The sequence below is a fragment of the Quercus lobata genome, chromosome 1 (genome assembly GCF_001633185.2).
Source record: "Quercus lobata isolate SW786 chromosome 1, ValleyOak3.0 Primary Assembly, whole genome shotgun sequence".
Lineage (NCBI taxonomy): Eukaryota > Viridiplantae > Streptophyta > Magnoliopsida > Fagales > Fagaceae > Quercus > Quercus lobata.
This window is the reverse complement of record NC_044904.1, coordinates 1,370,635-1,393,138: the sequence shown is the minus strand read 5'-3', so window position 1 is coordinate 1,393,138 and position 22,504 is coordinate 1,370,635. Positions and strand designations below refer to the sequence as shown.

The 22,504-nt window shown below is 32.5% G+C and overlaps 1 protein-coding gene and 1 non-coding gene across 3 annotated transcripts; both read right to left on the bottom strand.

The window, feature by feature from the left end:
- Window positions 1–361: 361 nt before the first annotated feature.
- On the bottom strand, window positions 362–9,707 carry LOC115972589 (probable sulfate transporter 3.3). Of its 2 annotated transcripts, none has more exons than XM_031092953.1 (13): window positions 9,255–9,707; window positions 9,066–9,114; window positions 8,743–8,950; window positions 8,431–8,602; window positions 7,453–7,518; window positions 3,910–4,023; window positions 3,688–3,804; window positions 2,344–2,470; window positions 1,830–2,116; window positions 1,161–1,351; window positions 988–1,073; window positions 712–788; window positions 362–622 (listed from the first exon to the last, which is right to left on the bottom strand). In XM_031092953.1, exons 1-13 carry the CDS (start codon window positions 9,549–9,551, stop codon window positions 467–469), a joined length of 1,947 nt encoding a protein of 648 aa, XP_030948813.1. In that variant the 5' UTR covers window positions 9,552–9,707; the 3' UTR covers window positions 362–466. The 2 variants fall into 2 exon arrangements, with proteins under 2 accessions (XP_030948813.1, XP_030948842.1); XM_031092982.1 differs by having other exon boundaries at window positions 516–600.
- A 3,922-nt stretch (window positions 9,708–13,629) lies between these two features.
- On the bottom strand, window positions 13,630–13,711 carry TRNAS-AGA. Its single transcript has one exon. It is a non-coding gene; the product is annotated as a tRNA-Ser (tRNA).
- Between the last annotated feature and the right edge of the window lie 8,793 nt (window positions 13,712–22,504).

Here is a 22,504-nt window from a genome sequence, read left to right as displayed (position 1 = left end):
ACCATCAGCAGGTTTTCTGCAAATAATATTTGATTATTCCAATACTACCTAACAAAGAAGCTATTTCACTAAGAAGAAGAATGTTCTTAATACCAAGGGATCTAGTAATGCTTGATATATAGCCTTCACATTCCATACCCTTAATGCCTTTTTCCATATCCTTTGTGGGTGAAACCACAAACCTATATCCAGCCCATATGTTATCATAAAAGGAAATCTGTAAAGAAGAGATCGAACAACCTTGCCTAATTTGTTCTGATCCTTGTTGAAGTAACATTCATAGACTTTGGAATTGAACTCGCAGGTAAAATTTACAGCCACCAATACTTCCAGTAGGCAAATGAAATGTACCATTTAAATATGTGGAAACTATAATGCTTTATTTATATGTAATATTAATTTTATCAGGGTTTCTTGTCAAACACGTAATTCATAGTGAGCAATACTTTGTATGTGCCCCTTCATTTTACATGGTTGATGATTGATCTTTCATTGTTGATGAGAGTGAAGCTATAGCCTCTCCAACTGTCAAGTAAAGGCTATCCGGTCTCATGAAATCCTGAGCTTCATCTACCTTCAGGAGTTTTTCCATTACCTCACCTAGAGGATTCACCAATACAAGCTGTGAAGCCAATTAATAACAATTGAAGTATGAGACTATCAGCAACAAAAGGATATAAAAGAACCATATAAGAGATTTTATGCACTTGCCTCAACACCTTTCTTTTCCATTGCTTTTCTCAAATCCTTGAAGAGAGAGACTCCACTTGTGTCTATAGCACTCACAGCTGATAGTGTAAAGATTATGTGTGTTATATTTTGTAAATTGCATTTGACTTTGTTCAATAGGCTTGAACAAAAAATGATAAATTGTTGCTCCAGAATGACAATAACCACCATTAGTAGAAAGTGCTTATTGGCTGAAGCGAACAACATCAATTTGAAAACATAATTCTAAAATTGAACTCATTCTAAAATTAACTTTACCTGACATATCCAAAATCACAAATTGGAGGCTTGACTGTTTTTTACTATCTTCTTCTGCTTCAAATTCTTCAATCCATCTCAAAATCCTTTGTTGTATAACAAAAAGGATTGATCAAAATAACTACATAAACTGACTTGGTTTGTTAATATAAGATTATAGAGTAACAACCAACCTTTCATTGAGATATGTGATATTAGCAAAGTTGATGGGAGCTTCAATGCTTAAAATGAGGAATCCAGGGACTCTTACAGCTTCCTTGTAATGGTGCAGATTTCGATATATGTGTGTCCCAGGTATATTCCCCAACATCACTATTTTTGGCCTTGTAATTTGCAGCAGGATCTTGAAAATGGATAGTCCAACCTGACCATCAACATCATTGTCATTCTTGTTTGGTATACACGTGTAAGTAGAAGTCCCACGTACAGATAAAATAAATTAAAGAAGTTGGGGAACTAATATAACATAACGGGGCTCAATCCCATAACACGCATAACACTTGAGCTTTTGGGTTAAACAGTGTTCCTAGTCTCTCAAAGGTGTTATCTCCCCAACAATTATGTGTCTGTCATGCGTGCAATATAATTAACACTTTTTTAGATGCCTTCATCTTTATACTAGACTACTAGTTAGACAGTGCCATATTCTTTACTGAAAGAAGATTTTAGATTAACTACTAAGAGTTAAAATGATGTCTAGTACAACATCCTAAGCCAATTCAATGAGCAAAGAAGATGCTTAATTGTGACACAAACCACAAAGCTAATCCAAAGATGATGTTTTTAAATAAGTATAGAACCTAACAATGTATTTTCTAGAAGTTGCAGAAACTTATACATACCGCAAAGGCAAGGCCATCTTGGACAGAGATGAAAATAACACCCAAGAATGCACATAACAATACGATAAAATCGAATTTGTCAACCTTCCAAATTTGATAGGCAGCTGGGATATCAATGAGACCAACTACTGCCGAGACTATGATTGCACCCAGTACAACATTTGGTGTGTATTGGAACAAAGGCATAAGGAGGAGAAGTGTCACCATAACTGTCACTGACATTACTATGTTAGAGGCTGCTGTTTTTGCTCCTGCATTATGATTGACAGCTGATCTTGAGAATGCACCTGCAATTCAATGCTGTATTAGAAATATCTATTTTGATGTGAAGCAAAGTCTTGAAACTTTAGGAAAAAAGCTTAAGGAATAGGATTATCTTCCTCTTCATTTCAACTAAAATTTATTTCATGGTTAAGATTTTATTTTTTGAATTTGACAACATAAATAGTTTCAAGTTATTTAAATTTTATAATACTAGTATTCACTTTTGAATTATGAAGGGGTAACTATGCACCTGTTGTAACGTAGCAAGAAGTAGAGGAGCCAACAACATTCATCAACCCAATTGCTATCATCTCCTTATTTCCATCCACTTGGTAATCCTTTAAAGCAGCAAAAGTCCTTCCCACTGCAATACCTTCCTGTTCCCAAAAAAATTATAATAACAATTAATGATGATATTTTTATTAAAATGTAGTGTGTTTGGCACATTAATTATTTGTAGCAAACATCCTATAGTCTTTTGTTAACCAATGAATTAAAGGGAAAAGTTAAAAGGCATTTGCTACTTCATTAAATGATTTTTTATTTAAAAAAAATTATAGAGTTAAATTATACACAAATATCAATAAAAGTACATGAATTTTTTTTTAAAGTATTAATAAATCATTATAAATGTATTTTTTTTTTCTTTTGAAAAACTATACTGCAATTTATAATTTAACATTTAACATTCTTTAACTTGTAACAAAATCCCCCCTCTTACATAATAATAAGACTTATTAATTAAGGGGGGAAATGTTAAACAATACTTGGATTTTGTTAATAAATACCCTAAGAGTATTCATTTAAGAAATATTACGTTTATAAACTTTTTATGGGAATGGAAAAAGGCAAGCAATCTAAGGTTATGTGTTTGGTAACAGTCTTTGTTTTCTATTTTTAAAAACTAGTTTTTGGAAATATAAAGAAAAACAATTTTTTTTTTGTATTTTTGAAATCAAAAGCATATTTGGTTAGTTGAAATTAAAAAGATAGTTTTTTGAAAAAAAAAAATACTAAAATATGTTGTTACTAGAATTTGAATTTTAATGCTAACTCATTAAATGAGATAGATTCATTAAATTAAATGCATGTTTTCATTGACTTCTGAAAATTAGAAACTGAAAACACTATTTTGCATGTTTTCAGTTTCCTTCACAAATTGAATTTTGAGAACAGTTTTTGTTTTTTGTCCATTTTGAGTTGTCAAATAAGTTTTTTAGTCTTAAAAATAGAAAATTGTTTTTGGAAACAAAAAATAAGGAGAAAAAACAGTTATCAAACATATCCTTATTTTTTTTTACAGTTTTTTATATTTCTATTAGAGTAATATTAAAATTTTCTTAAAATGATTTATTAATAAATTCTCTAATGATACTCAATAACCGAACACTAATTTTCACTTAAGAGTTTATTAATAAATTCTCTAATGATACTCAAATAAGTAACATTAAATAGAATGTTATCATTCCATAAATAAAAAAGAATAGACTTCATGAATTCTATCATTTATTAAAACTACATAGAGTAATAAAGAAAATTGTTCTGGTTATGTTGTAAGTCATGTAACAAATAAGTAACCGACAGAGAATCTTACAGTGAGGGATAAAATGCCAGTGACAAGCCCGGTTTTCATTACCAGCCCCAGGTGGCTGCCATGGAAGTGCAACATGTGCCATGAAGGTGGGTTCAATCCTTCTTGTAATTTTCCAATCTGCCAAACAGAACCAATCGAAAACTTTAGTAATGATAGTGAAACATTTTACTAGTTACGAACTTTTTCTGTTTGGGGGTATTCATAATTCATGCATGAACTTACCACACTGATGCCATGATTATTAGCCTTGGATGCAAAGACTAGGAGAGTTGAGACGATCACAGACACAAGTGGTGCTCCAGCTGAAACCCAGAACAGCTTTGGCCTTTTCATGCTCTGCATGGCACGCATCTCGATCAATAGTAGTCAATTATTGATTTGTCAAAGAAAAATGTTATATACCAGGTCTGAAGTATAATTATCGCACACTCTTTATTACACCACCATATATATACGGTCACATTGGCTTAAATTATATTTTAAAAATGTGATTTTAATTAAAATAGTGAACATAATCTCACAATTTTAACTAAAATAGTGTTTTTCAAAATATATACGGAGCACAATAACAAATGTGTACGAATATTTTTCCATATGGGAGCAGCAATAACAAATATGTTAGAATATTTTTCCATATGGGTCAAGGATAGGGGCCATATTAACTTTTTTTTTTTTTAATATGGCCCATATCCTTGACCATATTAACAAAATGTTTATATATATATATATATATACACATGGCCCCTGGACAAAAATGAAGAACAAAAGGTTCATTAAAAAAAAGAAGAAGAAGAAGAAGAAGAAAGACGAAGAAGAAAAGAATAAAGATATTATACACATAGTAGTATAGGTCTAGACCATTCAATCAGGAAATAGCCAGTATCCAATATTGGACAATTAAGTTAAAATATGGTGTATAGTTAGGACAGTATGTACCTCAATAATTGGTAAGGCCTACCATAAAGAAAAAGAGCATATATAATTTGTGTCATTGTATAATGAGTCAGAAAAGAATAATAAAAAATCCGGAAATAAAATTTTTCTTTTTGATGAAAAGGACTAGCAATTTATATTAAGATGAAGATGAATTTCATACATCGTGAGTCAAAGCCGACTCAATGATAACTGGATTTTACCATAAATAAATTGAGTTGGAATATGATTTACTATTAGTCATGGTGCAGATTTAACAAAAGTTTATAATAAGTTGCGTACTAGTAGTCTGTTACAAAAAAAATTGCCACGCCGACTTAAACAGCTATTATTATTAATGCCACAAAAGTGACTTGATCTTTCATTTTTTTTTTAATTATAGGTTTTTATTTTTTATTTTTATAATTTAATTATTGGGTGGAAGGATTTTAATTCTTAACGTCTATGTTGGAAATTATTTTTTTGAAAGACCATTATTTTATTCCCAATTAATTACTTAAGGAATATTTTTTTTTTCCAAATTTTTGCAAATATTCTAGATTAATAAATTAAATACAGAAAATAATGATATAATAATGAAATAAAATAAAAAGGAAGTACGTGAGTGTGTCAAAATTTTCAAAGGTCAAAGTTTTACGCTTAGTTTTTATTTTTGATTTTTTTTTTTCATTTCATATAATTTTCTGTATAAAACTATAATTTAAGCTCAACTTTTAAGAAAGCTATAATAATCACAGTGTTTAACTTTTAAGAAAGTTATAATAATCACAATATTTCTTGAAGGCTTTGAAGAGAGAAAAGAGAGGCGTTTGAAGCTAATGAGAGTGAACATTGTAAAGGGTCAAATGAGAGTTATATTAAAACAATTATGTTACTACAAGCTAGACTACAATCCAATAATTAATTGGAAACACAAATATACAAGAAGAGAGAGAGAGAGAGAGAGAGAGAGATTCATTTTGACGATCTTAGATCTAGAAACGTAATATGTTAAAATTCATTGTGACTCAAACCTCCCCTATTTAAAATAATCTTTCTCAAGATGGGACTCAGGTCAAATTATTGCTCAGCTTATTACTTAAGAGAGCACATGTGACTTTCTTATTATCTAGCTACACTCCCAAGGTATGATTCCTATCCATAGAAAGCTACTATTATCATGTTCAACTAGGATAGTCACATAAGGATAAGGTCATCCCACCTTACCTTTCTTATTCCAGAAAAAAGAAGAAAAAAGTACCTAATTAACCTTAAGAGTTAGGACAATTGTTAATTAACCTTAAGAGTTAGGACAATTGTTGGAGATACGTATGCTTTAGCAAATGTAGTGATGTAAAAAAAATGTGATTAAAAGATTAAATTTATCATATCTCAATAACTTAAATTTTTAGAACAAATAGCAATTTAATATGGTATCAGAGCAGAGCAGAAAATCATGAGTTCGATTTTGTCTCCTCCACTTGAACTCACACGTGAAAGGAGTGTTAGAAGTATTTGATTAAATGATTAAATTTACTATATTAAAGTTTTAGAACAAATAGCAATTTAATATGGTATCAGAGCAGAGCAGGAAATCATGAGTTCGATTTTGTCTCCTCCACTTGAGCTCACACGTGAAAGGAGTGTTAGAAGTATTTGATTAAATGATTAAATTTACTATATTCTAATAACTTAAAATTTTGGAATAATTTATAATTTAACAAATCATTCGAAATTTCGAATTTTCCCTTCCCCTCTCCCTTCCCCTCTTTTACGAGCCAAAACCTGTTTAATTTGGAACCTCTCCCTTCTTCTCTTTTTGGAGCCAAAACTTACTTATTTAATGTTTAAACATAAACATGATATGACCCAGTTAGCGACTTGTGCTAATTTATGCTTACAATTGAATTTTATAATACAAAAATAGGTCGGTTCCAAATCCACAATATTTCTACTTGTTTAGTTGTTTTAATTATTAAATTATGGGTTAAAATATAATTGTGTTATGTTATAGAATTCTTTTTGCTATAGAAAGTAGAAACCCTATGAAAACCGTCAACTTAATTAATTATTAAAATCTTTTTGCTATAAAAATCTAGATGGTACGTAGCTAGATATTTGCTACAAAGGGTTGAGGGAGAGAGAGATATCTATGCTTGGTCGCATTAGTCTTAAAACAATATTTTATGTTATGAGATGTATATGATTTGCTTTATCCACAAGATCAATTATATAATTGATTATTTGGAGGGTTTGAGCGAGAACTAGCTGCCGTGGATCAACAACTAATAAAAAAGTTTGCATCGGTATTAAAAAAATTGAACCAACTAAAAAAAACTCAATCATGGCAACAAATGACACGAGTTATACATGCATATTACCATCCAAACGAGTACGTGTACGAGTCTTTGCAATTACTATAACGTGAGCCATATATAGCCAAGACAAACTTCCTTTCGGTTTGCTTTTGCCTATGCTTTATCCCTAGGCAATTACTACCGCAATTGTGAAAGATATTTGAAGGTTTATGGGTCATATTTACTTACCAAGAAAAAAGGTTTTGGGTCATAGTATGACAGTAACTTATAATTTTCTTGTTGACCCCACTTGTGTGTGTGTTTATGTTTGTGTTTTTCTAGGGAAAGTTTGTGATCCATGATTCCATGCAACCGTCAATTGTATGAACTATAAAATTGGTAAAAACAATCTATCATAATAAATACACATCGAGATCGAATCAATGAAATTATCCTCTACTGCATATTTTGTTTCATCTTTTTTTTTTTTTTTTTTTGTGTGTGTGTGGAAATAAGTAATACTTGCAGAAAAAGAGAGTGAAGGGGAATAACGTACCACGTGTCTTGCCAATAATAGTAAGACAAGGAAGCAAAATCCCATGACTATAGTTTGCCATGACCACTGCAGGAAAACAATGAATTACATTAGTACCTAATGCATAAATATTAGCTGCAAAGTACCATAGTTTTAAAAGAAGATTTGAGTCACAACTTCTTGAATTTAGATTAACTCTTTGTTAAATCGTTTATTTGCATATTTGTTGAAAGTACAACAATGAATATAGCAGCAAAATGAAAGATATTAATATTTTGATTTTAAAATAAAACTTGAGTCGTAAACTTAGATTAACTTTTTGTTAAAAAATCTATTTGCATGTTTGTAGAAAGTTGGTAATGAGATTTTAAAAAATTTTATTATTATAATAATAAGAAATTAGGATTATTTTTTATTATCAAACTCTCTCTTCTTATATTTATTATGCTCATTAGTGGCAGAAGTCAGAAAGTAACAGAAGGGAATATTACGTTCTGCACAATTCCCACTGTACTCTTTTTATTGTGTTGTTTATAAACTTTTATAAACATAAGATGATATATAACATCAATACTGAGGTCATTTAGCACAGAATAGCAAAGGATTGGTGGTGGTTGGCTGCTTGCATCAATTACCATAACAAAATTATACAATAAAAAAATTATAATAAACATGTACTATAATATAATGCTACGTACGAGTATTGAATAATTTATTTGGTATTTTGAAAGTACAATGATATGGTATTATCGAATAAATTTGGAAAGTTTACTAACAAATAATCATGTCCTTTTTAAGAGTGTAATTAATGGTGTTATAATTATTAATTATTCCTATAAAAAAATGATTAATTATTATTTTTAGAAGAGTGTTATATATAATCCTGGTTAAGTAACTGTAGGCCTTTTCCAATATTGAATGTGTCAGTTAATTAGTATTTATTGATAAGAAAGTAATACTTCTTTTCTTTTTCTTTTTTTTTTGAGAAACCAGTAATACCTCTTTTATGTTGTGGAAAACAGAGCTTAAAACAGGAACCAAACCCATTTGTTTGGTGAAATTAGTGATTCCAAGGAGGCTCTTAAGCTGTTGCAGAGAGACTATGATAGCAGCTCCAGCCATGAAGCCAATAAGAGTAGCTTTCGAAAGAAAGTCAATAATAAATCCAAGCCTACAATTCAAACCAAAAAAAAAAAAAAAAAAAACCAAACCTGCAATTAGTACAACTTTTCATTAAGGAAAGGAAAAAACTTTTTTTTTGGGGTGGAAAGATATATAGAAGAAGAAGAAGATGAAGAAAAAAGAGATCACCTTAATAATCCTAAAGAAGCTTGGAAGAGACCAGCAAAGAAGGTTGAAGAAAAGGCTAGTTGAAGAAACAAGAGGGGGTCATTGCTTGGAGACACTTCTTGCCTAAGCATGGATCCTAGTATAAGAGAAGCAATGGAAACAGGTCCTACTGCTAGGTCCCTAGAACTCCCAAGAACAGCATACACAAGTGGAGGGACAAAGCTGGAATCTTTATGTAGTGTAAAACCAACAAAAGAAAGAGGAGTGAGTCAGAAACAATAGAACAGTATTTGATTTAAATTAAGGTATAAAAGAAGTTGAAAAAAGGATATACATATACTCACATAGACCCACAATAGGAGGCAGATTAGCAAGCTTAGCATAACTGATGCCCTGTAAAGAAAAAAGGGTCATAAAGGAAACAGGTTCAATCAATGCATGGCATTTCATTATTTCACTTTAAAAAGCTCAGACTAAAAAAGTATGAAATGAAAGGAAATGTGAAAAAGAATACAGCAAGTGAGATGAGTAACCTGGGGAATGGCTAAGCTAGCAATGGTGAGACCAGCAACAATGTCAGATTTGAAGAGTTTGAGGCTGTAATTAGGACCCCATTGAAGAATAGGAAAGATATACTGAGCTCCAAGTATTAATTTCTTCTTCGTTGGTTGGCCTTTGAATTGGCGCAAAGGGTCATCAGGGAAAAAGGTTTCCTTGAGTCTGATCTTCAGCTTCTGTAAGGTGCTCATAGGGGGTGGTGTTACAACCTTGTGTGCTTCCATGGCTATTTCCAAGCAGTGAGAGTGCATGGTACTAGCTTTGGCTTCCATTGGAAAGAAAGTGGAATGTTTTTTTTTTGCTAAGAGAAAGTGGTATGTTTTACCTTTGATCAAATCCGAGCTAGCTTGCAAGCTCTCTTTTTATGTGAGTCTCCACCCCATCAATCAACCTTTCCAAGACCGCTAAAATACAAAGCAGTAGTAATACTTGGCTACTATACACACACACAGATAGATATATATATATATATATATATATATATGAGATTTTATGTTAAGGCTTATCAAAATAGCAATGTTGTGGTAGTTGAGGCCACTTACTTTTTGGGCACGTTGACGGGCCTTGTCTATGGAAATTGGTCAATTTGGCCACATATGATTGATTATGAAGGGTTGCCGCTTGTTGAGTTCTCAAAAATCATTAAGAAATATGCACACAAGGTAAATAGAGGGGAAGAGGTGTGAACAACATTGAAGGTACATAAACCAGTGTGCCATGGAATTAGTTGTGTGGCATTTGTTGCTAACCAGAAAATGGAATATTTTGGTCGAATATTCCCTCCTTTCTTCAGTTCTCTCTCATTAAGGAATGGTGGTTCACTTCTCTAGGCTGTTTATGAATTTTATGAGGATGGTTTTAGTGTTAAATACAGATCAGAAATGGAAGAGAGAGGGAGAGAGAAAGTGAAATCTAGTCGGTATTATGTGATGCTAAGGCAGTACCTTTATGTGGATAAACCAAATCATATATATGTCATAACATAAAGTATTGTTTTAAGCCTAATGTGACCAAGCATATGCAACCACATGGCAGTGATATGCCACAATACATGCATGACCTAACTCCTTACTCAAACCCTCATATACAAACTTTTTCACATTTAGCATATGCTGTTATAACTGATGCATAATAATAAAAGTAGTGTTAATGATAGATTTATGCAAAAATGATATTATTTCGATCACAACATACCATATTAGCAATATTGAAAAATATTGTGACGTATTCATGAAAAATATACCACCTCCATAGTGCTATGTTGGCTATGAGTTTGAGAAGATAAGAATTTGCTTATTCGGTGCAGAGGTGCCATGGCTATGGCAGTAACCATTTTAATATATGTGGAGAAGTATTGAGTTGAGAGTACATGTCACTGGCCAAAATTGGAAATTAACACCATTTGCCAAATAATATAATTAGTAGGCACTGTTTTCAAACTATATTTTTTATTAACATTTCGAGTTTAAAAGACTCAATTTAGGGCTTATAAATCGAGTTTCAAATATTCGATTTCCATGGTTTGATCACGTCTGATGTGGTATTTTTTCCACGTGGTGACCACCTGAAAATCGAGTCTTTAAGACTCAATTTATAAGCCCAACCTGCATATTCAGCCTCCTTACACTACAAACCATTCACCCTACCCCAACTTTTCATCAAACCAAAAACCACAAAACCCACCAAAAAACCCATAGTCGCCCGATCCAGCCAGACCACGCCACCACAGCACGAAACCTAGGTCGCGTGACCCAGGCAGTGCAACCTAGGCTGCGTGACCTAGGGATTAACTCGACGAGGTGAGGTGAGCGACTTGAGACTTGAGACTTGAGCGACCCATGCATGAGAGACTTAAGACTTAAAATTTTTTTGGTTTATAAATCGAGTCTTAGAGAATTGATTTCCAGGTGGATGCCACGTGAAAAAAACGCTACATCAGAGGTGATCAAACCATAGAAACCGAGTATTTGAGACTCGATTTATAGGCCAAAATTGAGTCTTTGAGACTCGAAAGGTTAGTAAAATATATACTTTTACGACCGTGCCTACTAACTATATAGTTGGGAAAATGAGCTTAATTCCCAATTTTGGCCACATGTCACTACTCTCTGTCCTGAGCAATTTTAAAATTTTGGTTTCTATTTCCCAACCATTAGCAGACTTTGTTTGTCTTTATCATTGAAATATGTGTGAGTTAGCTTACCCATATATGTGTGTGTATATATATATATATGCCTTAATATGCCCTAATGCACAACAACATGCTGAATTCCACCCAATCAACTCATTTAACTTGAATATAAAAATCATTTGTTCTATATTGAGTGTTGAACTATTTTATGTTCTATTAATCATTGTCTGTCAAGTTGTCACACATCCTTTTTTTTTTTTTTTTTTTTTTTTTTTTTTTTTTTTTACCATTGTAAAGTATATATCCAAACGTCTGGAATTTTGATAACATAATACAATTTACAGAAATAAAATAAAATATTATTTTACAAAATATAAAGTAGAACATTAAAAGTGAAATAAAGTTATTTTATTTTATTTTATTTGTTTTTTAATATTCGATATATATACATTTGATAGCCTCATACTTCATTTATACTTAAGGTTAATGATTCAACAAGATAAGTGGGCCTTGCAATTGTCATAGCCTTAAAGGTATCATATACTTTTCCTAGCAAGAATTCCATTAAGATTCTCTTACAATGTTTTCATCAAAAAAAGATTCTCTTACAATGTGATTTTTTTTTTCTATTCTATTCTTTTTCTTTTTCTTTTCCTTACTTATAATTTAAGAATGAAGAGAAGAGATAGGAGAAAATATTGGGAAGGAAAACCATCATTTGTTTTAGAATGGAATGTCATGGGAGACATAAGAGTGAAAGTGAAGAAGAAAGAATATAGATTATTTTTTTTTCAATGAAAAAAAGATGCTTGTCATCATTTATTTGATTCAAGCCACTCAACGTTCTAAAATGAGAAAGTTTATAGATTGTTTCTTGATAGGTAAAAATAATAATATCAATAGTGGATTTAAATAAGAATCAAACTTGTTAATTTAATTATTGTGAAATTTTTTTGTGCTTGCACACATTGCTCTTCTAAAATGGGCCATTGTTTATAGGAGCAATGCTAGTACCACAACTCGCCCATGTGGCGAGTTGTGGTTAGTGGAGGGGTGATGGTGGGTCTATGTGGGGACACGTCTCTACCAACCACAACTCGTCACATGGGCAAGTTGTGGCATAAGTTGTGGTACCAGAATTATCCTTGTCTATAGTAGTTCAGTACTAATTGCAAAATCAGATTGTGGTTGCTGCCAATTTGTGCTTGTGTATAATTATTGCCATGCATATTATGGGTTTGGACCAATGTGGAAAATCCATGTGAAAAACAAGCAAGATTGGTCTTAGTCTGTTGGTGACATATGCAATAGAAGATGGCTTCTTTGATTTAGCATTAATCAATTATGAAGTATAAGACTCTAGTCTTATATAAGAACAAAGAAGCCATACCAATTATTTTATGTCACAAAGCACCTTCTAGTGGATATCATTAGGAAATAGGAAGTAGGAGAAGTCTTGAAGTTTTTGTCTAATTAAATGAGAGTTAACCATCCAATTCATTTTGCTTAGAAATTCAGACTTGTTCAATCTATAGCTAAATTAGATCTTAAGCTATCCCAATTGAGAGGTCTGAATCTGATAGGAGGCTTATAGACCATGACCTTCAGGGCTTCAGACTAGTCAAGGTCAAGTAACACTACAAGTAGCAACTTGTAGGAATCTACAATTGAGAGAGAGAGAGAGAGAGAGAGAGAGAGAGAGAGAGAGAGAGAGAGAGAGAGAGAGAGAGAGAGAGAGAGAGAGAAGAAGAAGAAGAAGAAGAAGAAGAAGGAAGAAAATGCATAAAGAAAAAAAAATTTGGATTCGAATCCATTGATGGAAACTTTTCTTTATTTCTTTTTCTCACTTTTTAGGTAGAAGAACACAATCGGTATTGGAAATTACTTTTTCTGTTTTGATAGGCACAAAAAAAAAAAAAAAAAAGAATATTAAATTACTAATTTGGCCATTTAAACATGTTGGACAAATTCTTATTAATTTTTATTTTTATTTTTATTTTTGTTGAATGGTCGAAAACATGTTGGACATTTAAACATGTTGGACAAATTACTATGTTTTAACTTTTAACTACAAATGAATTAGCAAAAAGTATAAAATTAAAAGAAGAAATGAGCACTAGAAAAAGAAACATTGGGTACAGTCTTGGAACTAAACTATGCTTTTAATTAATTACATATAAATTAGCAAAAAGTAAAAAATGATAATAATAATTAAAAATCGTGGGCGGCAGGATTCGAACCTGCGCGGGCAAAGCCCACATGATTTCTAGTCATGCCCGATAACCACTCCGGCACGCCCACCTTGTTGTTCTAATTTGTAACCGACATGTAGTAGATATTAGATATTATGGAACTGGTGAGCCTATTATTGGACCAGAGAAGGACCCACCAAGTGTATATCTCAAAGTAAAGTGCAGGAGAGGCACAATAGTGACATTCCATTGGAGGAACACACTTTCTATAAAGAAGAGATTATACTTATAAATCCAATGAGAATTACATAAAAATAACAAAAAAAAGGTCGGTCAAGAAAAATCATTATACGACTATCACAGGAGCTGATTAATTATAAATAATAAGGTTACATGATAAAGTGCCAAATCTAATGGGAAATAGACAAGATTTGGATCTCTAACATGCTTGGCAAGTTGCAGTTCTGAAAGTGAAAGTAGGAAACGTGCATCTTGTCTTTGATCATCTAAGAACTTCATCAAAAGAAAAATGATAAAAGAATCGAAAAAATAATAGAAAACTTGCAGACTTGAGGGTTTTTTTTTTTTTTTTTTTTTTCTTTCTTTCTAAAATATGCTAATCACAAGATTTTAAATGCCTCACCGTATACTACATAATAACATATTATCATGACCGTTTTAATACAAAAATAATTATGAACGCAATTTTTTCCCTTTTTAAAAAAGATCAAGGACAAGTGATGAAATTGTTCTCAATATAATGGGGGACAATCACATGATCCGTCCCGCCAATAAAAAGAAGCTATTTCCTATTAACATATAATTACAAATAGTTCATACTTCATAGTAGTTGAAACTTATATATAATAAATTATCGCGGAGGGTATCTCTTTGTTTTTATTCTAAACTTTGTGGAAATATACTACTGTCTTTAAATTTCAGAGGATTTATGTCAAATAGTTGCATCTTCAAAGAGACAACGCAAAGAACAGTTGATTGCTGTGGGAATACCGAGTTGATATCACACAAACGTGCTTAGGAGTCAACCCTCTAAAATGTATTTTATTCTTATTGCAAAATTATCAATAATTCTGAAATCACAACAAATCAGGCAAAAGAGGATAATGATTAAACTTTTGTCAGTATGTGAAAATTTCAAGGACCAAAAAAATGAATTCAAGGAGGCTTGGAATTCTATGACATGAGGCATGTAAGTGAGTGGTTAATTGTCACACCATAAACATGCAATATGTCTCTTATAATGATGGTTTTAGCTACCGATTAATTTTCTATCTTTTTGGTAAAAGCAAATCATAGTTATCCAAGCAAGCATATCTCTCTGAACAGAAAAGGTGCTAGAAATTATCTTCTAGACTCAAGTGAGTATTCTATTTAAAATTTGTATATTAAAGCAAGAATCTGCATGAAAAGTAAGCGCAACATAATGGTAAAAGGCACTGTCTTTGTCTTTACTTTTAGAAGATAATAAGCCACTGTCCAACATTCTTTCACCAAGGTGATATAAATGGTCCTAAAGCAATTACAGGTTTCCTTTTTCTACGGAGTCCTTTTGAACCACAAAGAAAATATGCTATTGGGATGACAAAGCGATGAATGATGGTGTAAGAAATGTGGTCCTGTGAATGTCAACCATATTTCAAAAAGTCGATGAATATGTTAAAGATCCTTTTTGTGGTAGAAAAAAAACAATTTGTGGAGATGAGGAACATTTGACACATGCTTTTGCTAAGCTCCAACAATTTGAAGCCATGACGTGTGTAATTGCATAGCTTTGCTTTTTACATAGTTAATGGAGAATGTCACATAGTTAAAGATGTTAATGTCACATTGCTAACTTTGCTTTACATTGTTAAAGGAGAATGTCACATTGTTAGGGACTAAGGGTGTTGTTCTTTTCATGGTCTGCACAAGAAGGTATTACCATTACATTCTGTTTTCATTTCAAAATTTGAACTTTGTTAGAGATTGCAATGACTGAAGCCTAATTACATGCCTAATGTTTGAAATTTGTCACTGAAAAGATAATATATTGACTAAAATTTTAGTGATAATAGATTGCAGAATGAATCTAAACACTATATATTAGGATCACTAAAAATCTTAACCTCAACAAGGTAAAATATTTTTAAAAACTCAAGAAATAAACAAAAATTATATACGAGTCCCCTAAGTAATAGAATTTATCTAAACAAGGACAATTGAAAAAATTAAAAGAGGACAAAAATCGGCTGTTGTGTTATTAATTTTATCATCCTTGCTAACTATAGGAATTAGGTACATGTTAGTTGGAGTTACCAATAGTCAGCTATGAAATGAGTAGTAGCAATGATCAAGTAAATTTTGGGTTTTAACTTATTCTACTGCATAGTACATGGGGTTGAAACTTGAAAGAATATTTTTCAGCTAAAGAGCATTGCTCAACTTTTATTGACAGTCTAAAGTAAGGAAAGGGAATTCAATTTATCTCTAGCATGATCAATGGCACCATGCTGGACCACTATATTCGAAATATGACCATAGGGTCTTGTATGATTCAGCAAGTTCACTGCAAGCTAAAGTATGGACAGATTGATGGTATCTAGTGTGTGATAAAAGAGAGATGTGGTTATGGCCTCCAGCTAGATAAAATGATCTGGTAGAAATTCAAAGTAGGATCCCTAACTTTGCATTATGCAATTGTCTAGTTTCCTCCCAAAACCAGTAGTTTCACTTTTTCCAAGACATGAGATGTAATGCAAAGAAAGTTGCCTCAAGTAACTGATAGAATCTAGTCTGGTTTAGCATAGCTATTTCTCAGCATTCTTGTATTTCTTGACTTGACAATAAATTCTAGCACATGGAAAATTGTCTTATGTACTCACTGCAGAAGTTAGCTTGAGAGTTGCAACCATATTTTCTTTGAATGCTTCTTTACCAACCGAGTATAGAAGAATGTTTTCAGCACATGTTTGATCAAGATAGATGTAAATGATTGAATGAAAGTTCAATCAAGCAGTAAGCTCTTTGAAGGTTAAGAGTCTTAATGTTAGGCTGCAACCATTTAGTTAATCTGGCTAGACCAAAAATGTTTGAGTTCAAAAAAGTGGGGTAAAAAGTCAAGAGGTTTTGGTCCAATCAGTCATGGCTTCTGTTAGATTCTGATTAGATACAATGAAGAGAGTACCCAAATCTATTAGGAATAGATTTCTTTGTACCATTTGGAATATCTGTATTTCCTTTTTTTTTTTTTTTTTGGAATCAGGTTTGCTAGTTAGTTGAAAAGGTTGTAAGCTTTTTGTTGGTTGAACTTTGCCTATTCTCTCAAAGAAATTAATATTGAACACATACTTTATCAGAGGATTAAGTAACTTACAAATTACAATGCAATTGACAGAAGACCCCAAAAGGCTATCAACAGAGCATTACTAGAAACAACAAAACACCAAAACCAAACAAAAGAAGTTCCATGACTTTAGGTCTGATCGTCCAATGCGCATCACAATAAATAATCAAAGGTGATTACGCAATAAAAGTTGTGAGGTGCGTTGCTTACATCAAGTAACTGGAGAGGACATCAGCAACCTAACCTACTTGTATTCATGAAGTTTGAATTTTCATATTAAATGGTCAAAGGTGATACCATTTCAAGATGTGGGGTTCTTTTCCTTGTTAAATTTGCTATCAATTTACCACAAAATGTTTACAAATTAACATAACAATGAATATAATTGATGTTAATTTCAAATCAATAACATAATAATTAAATTTCTGAATTATTTTTTTGTTTTGTAATTAAAAGTTGACACACCAAATTTGTACTAAATGTAGCATCACCCTTTTTAATACATTGGTGCATAATGGTATTGGCAAAGAAGAAACTTGCTTCCTTGTAAGCTTACTTTTTTTATTAATGTCGGATCACTGGCAGAGCATAAAAATAGCTTCTCATACTAATAGTGTCAAAGTGTCAATTGTGTATCTCCAACTTTCAAGCCTTGGCCCTTGAGTGGTTGTGTTTGACTAGGAATTGAAGGGGTTTGAGTGCGCGTCAAATAATTAAGCATGTCACAGACCATAAGCTGATTTGCCTCTTGTTTAGCACTCAGCAGTGTGTGCCACTATCTTCTAGTCTTATTTGTTAATCAAGTAATAAATTAAAATATCAATTTTTGGTGTGCTTTTTGGGCTTTAACTGGTGTTGAGTTGAGTGTGCCTCATATCTAGAAACACATATTGGTGCACTTCCACTTATTTGCTGAACGTGATATAGATTATATAACTCAAAGAAAGCTGCAACTATTAGCATATTTGGTTTAGGACAAAACTTAGATATGCTTCCATATGTATTAGATTCTCCAACACATAGTGTATTGACCAATGCAACAAAAAATATATTTATATACCTTTTAGTTACAACAATTTTCTACCTCACTAAAGACTTTAAACAAATAAACCAATAAGCTACCAAAAATTTAAGTAATTAAGTCTATCCAAACTAGCATTTAGTGATGCATAAACAAGAGAACAAGTGCCACTGTTGGTCTAGTGCGTGGTGGTAATGATATATTCCCCCTCTTGTCAAGTGTAACTATGTCAGTGAAATTCATTCATTGGGAGAAAAAAAAATTTATGTTAAGTGGAATTTTTAAGTCTTATTTTTGAGTTTAGGCAACAATGGTTGAAAAGGGGTTAGGCAAGCAGAGGGCAATCCCTGTTGCTTAGCCCAATAACCCAGGCCGTTGGCGCTTTACTCAGGAAGGCAGACCATTGAGGAGGTTGTATTATTCTGGCCCAATGCTAGCTGGGCCCCTTTATGGCAAGTAACATGCTAATCTACTCATATAAATATTATTATTCACAAATAATTTGATAGTTGTGGGTGTTGTATTATTATTATTATTATTATTATTAATGATAATTTAATAGTTGGAGGTGGGAGGATTTGAATTCTAGATATATCCAACTATGTTGGAAATATAGATAACACCATAACAATTGAGCTATAAGGCTATTGGCAAAAATATTATTAAAACAAATACACACACACACACACACACACATATATATATAAGGAATTAGTCTCAATTTTTAGAGAGATTAGTCAATTCCCTGTCCATAAGACACTCTGAAGACTCCATTGATCATAGTGTGATGAATGAAACTTAAGACTTTCAAGTTTACGACATGTCCTTTAAGTCCATTAAACTCACCACCCAAGTGTTTTCAAATGGATAAATAGAACACATCTTTAAATAATACTATAAAATTTTCTAGCCATATCATAATTCAAGATGAATCTATCATATCTTACATGTACTTTGGTACCTGTGAATAGTTGTAAATTAATCCAAAAAAAAAAAAAAAACTCTCACTTTCAACTTACAACGGTCCCTTGAAAAACAATCACGTGATTATGATCATAATTCATAAATATTTCAGCGAGAACTAGCTGCCATGGATCAACAACTAAAAAAAAAAAGTTTGCATCGCTATTAAAAAAATTTGACCAACTATACCTCAATCATGGTTCTACTTCTACCTCATTGATAATTGGCCACAATATGAACATAGGATTTTTTGCAGACATCTCTACAATAACTTCAGGAAGAATCATCCTAGTGTTCTTATTAGAGATATGTTTTGGAGAGCAGCCAAAGCAACATATAAAGAAGAATATGATAGGGTGATGGATGAACTTAAAGAAATTGATGTTGATGCACACAATTGGTTGCAAGCTCATTCAGCAACAATATGGGCCAGACACATGTTAAGGGGGATGGTTTAACTAATACAATACTGAACAATATGTGTGAGTTTCAACAACAGAATATTGAAATTCAGATTTAAGCTTATAATTAGCATGGTATGAATCTTTTTATTTACCTACATTTAGTCAGATTCAATTGTTTAGGTGAATTTAATTCATTATTTGATTGTATTTGTATGTGATTGGAGCTTGAATGCATGAAGTTATATGTAATGATTAGGTTTCAAGAAAATAAAGAGAAGATTATGAAAGTTGAATCAGAGATATGACCCAAAGTTATGAAGAGGTTGCATAAAGAAAAGATGGCATGCAGTAGGTGGCTTCCTTGTTAGGCAGGACAGACAAAGTTTGAAATAAAATATGGTCTATAAAGCTTCACTGTGTACTTAGTTGTATCACATTGCAGTTATAGGAAGTGAGATATAACTGGCATATCATGTTCCTATGCAATTGCATGCATATTTTTCAACAAACAAGATACTGAGCAGTGTGTTAATAAGTGTTTCCAACTCTCTACATACAAGGCCTGCTATGAGCCAATCATAGCACCTATTAATGGGTAGAATGTGTGGAGACCCAATGGTGTCCAACCTATATAGCCTCCCATCAAAAGAAGACCTCATGGTAGGTCTAAGAAGAAAAGAGCAAGGGAATCTAATGAACCAAAAAATCATAAACCTAGTATCTCCAAGCAATGCAATGCCTGTGGTAAATTAGGTCATAATAAAAGACGTTGTAGAGTGAGGTTGGAGGGAACTCTTCACTATCAGACACCACAAACAAAACTAGTATAACTAATAAGGTAAAATATTAACATTTGTGTGAATTAGTTGCTTTACCTTTCTTTTTCTTTTTTCTTTTTTTTATAGAAAGCAATTGCATACATTTTTGGTTGTGAGTAAGGGTGACATTGACATTGTGGTGTTTTTAAAACTTCAAGAACTAAATTGAAACAATTGATGCTTGTGGGTTCAAGGCCTAATGGTTGCATCTAATTGTGTAAAGACTAAATTATGGTTTATGTGATACTATATGTCGAATTTGCATGTAGCTTGGAATTATGAGTTTGTATTTGTAGGCTTATGCTGCTGTTAGGACAGTGAATCAGAATTATGCAAATCTTCTATTGATGCTTTAATTTGCGCCTCCGTTAGGCTTGTGACTGCCCATTCCTTGTTAGATTATAATTCTGACTCTGTTGGAAAAGTTTCTGTTGAAATGGCTAAGAGACTACCTTGGTATATGCTGATTAATTTATTGAATTTCTTGGAGACTTCCTTCGCGATTTGTCGTGTAAGCAATGTGAGTTTTCTTAAAATGGGATACTTTGTTTTTTTCCCCGGTTTCCTGCAATTTTGGAATGCAACTTGTAAGAGCTTGTTGATGTAACTCTTTGCACGGGAAACACAGTCTAAATGTTGTCATTATTGATATGATTTTTACAAGTTTACTTCCAAGAGCATATAAATAATTAGATATATGAGGGTGTTCTAAATTTGTATTGACTAAAATAGACTTTTTGCCCTTAAAGTTTGTGATAGTTTTCATTTTGGCCCTTTTGACTTGGTTTTCTATTTGGCTCTTGACATTTATTTTGACCATTCATTTTAGCATTTCATGGAAATGAAAATTTTGAAACGTAAAGGGCCAAAGCAGAGAACTGGATGAATCATCAAGGCCAAAATGAAACTTTGGAAACTTAAAAAGCCGACATGAAAATGAATCAAACATGAAGGCTGAAATTTTGAAATTTGAAGGACCAATATGAAAACAACCCTAAATTTTAAGGGCCAAAAGTTGTACTTTTGCAATTACTCTTTTGTTTTATAAATGTTTATGACATCCTATCTTGGGAAGCACTTCAAGTAATGGGTTTGATGCAAGAGCAACAAGGAGGATGTAATTAGTTATCGATAATTCTAAGATTTAGAAATTTTAGTTTTCTATTTTTAGTCAGTAAAGGGTATTTTAGCAACTTAGTAAAATTTAGAAAAACACATATTTATGCTTTGTTAGTAAGGGTTGGGCTTGTTTAATCACTGGGCTTGATTAGAGCCCTAGATAACCTTGTGATTGATTATTGCTGATAATTATAAAAAGTTTATAATAGGTATTAATTCTCTAATGTTGGTTTTTTTTTAAATGAAACTTGCTGATAAATAGAAGGAAGACAACACTCTTCTTTAGTAAATCCACTCTGGATGCTACTAAAGAAATTATTAGAGGCCTACTGGGGGTGTAGGAAATTCAGCATTATGAGAAGTATTTGGGCCTTCCTTCTTTGGTAGGAAAATGCAAAAAAGCTAGTTTTAGCTACACCAAGGAAAAGGTGTGGAAGAAATTGCAAGGGTGGGAAGGAAAATTACTATCACAAGCTAGGCGGGAGGTGTTTATTAAATCGGTTATTCAAGCGATCCCTTCTTTTGCTATGGGTTGCTTCAAAATACCGATAGGACTATGTAATAAAATTGAAGTGTTGATTAGAAAGTTTTGGTGGGGTGAAAGGGGAAATAAGCGAAAGATTCATTGGCTCAAATGGGATGAAATGACAAAATCAAAAATGGTGGGTGGAATGGGATTCAAAGATTTGGCAATGTACAATGATTCACTTTTGGCAAAACAGGCATGACGACTTTTGACAGATAAAGACTCGTTGTTCTATAGAATTTTCAAAGCAAGGTTTTTTCCTCATTGTACCATCATGGAAGCGGAGGAATCGAGATCAAGCTCTTAGGCATGAAAGAGTATCCTCCATGGCAGAGATGTAATCCTCAGGGGGGCTAAGTGGCATATTGGGAATGGAAAAACAGTCCAAATATACAAACACAGTGGTTGCCTCAAAAGAACCATGGTATGATTATGTCTCCAGTGGTGGAAACAATGGAGGAGGCAATAGTAGATGTCTTAATTGACACAGACACGAAACAATGGAATAATGCCATATTGGAGGGCCTCTTCACCCCTCAGGAAGCTGAAATCATAAAAAATATACCACTTTCCTGAAACGAAACGGAAGATAATCTCTACTGGCCTTTATCTCATGATGGTAGGTACACTTGCAAATCAGGATACCGCTTTCTAAAGGAAGAAGCAGAATCAGCTCTTGAAAGGACACAGGTTGCCTTTGAAACCCAG

Excerpts from the sequence above, each read along its gene's own strand:
- LOC115972589 (XM_031092953.1), bottom strand. The coding sequence starts at position 9,551 with ATGGAAGCCAAAGCTAGTACCATGCACTCTCACTGCTTGGAAATAGCC. Across the intron at positions 1,074-1,160 it reads ATCACATATCTCAATGAAAG|GATTTTGAGATGGATTGAAG; the intron begins GTTGGTTGTTAC and ends TATACAACAAAG. Across the intron at positions 789-987 it reads TGTGATTTTGGATATGTCAG|CTGTGAGTGCTATAGACACA; the intron begins GTAAAGTTAATT and ends TTACACTATCAG.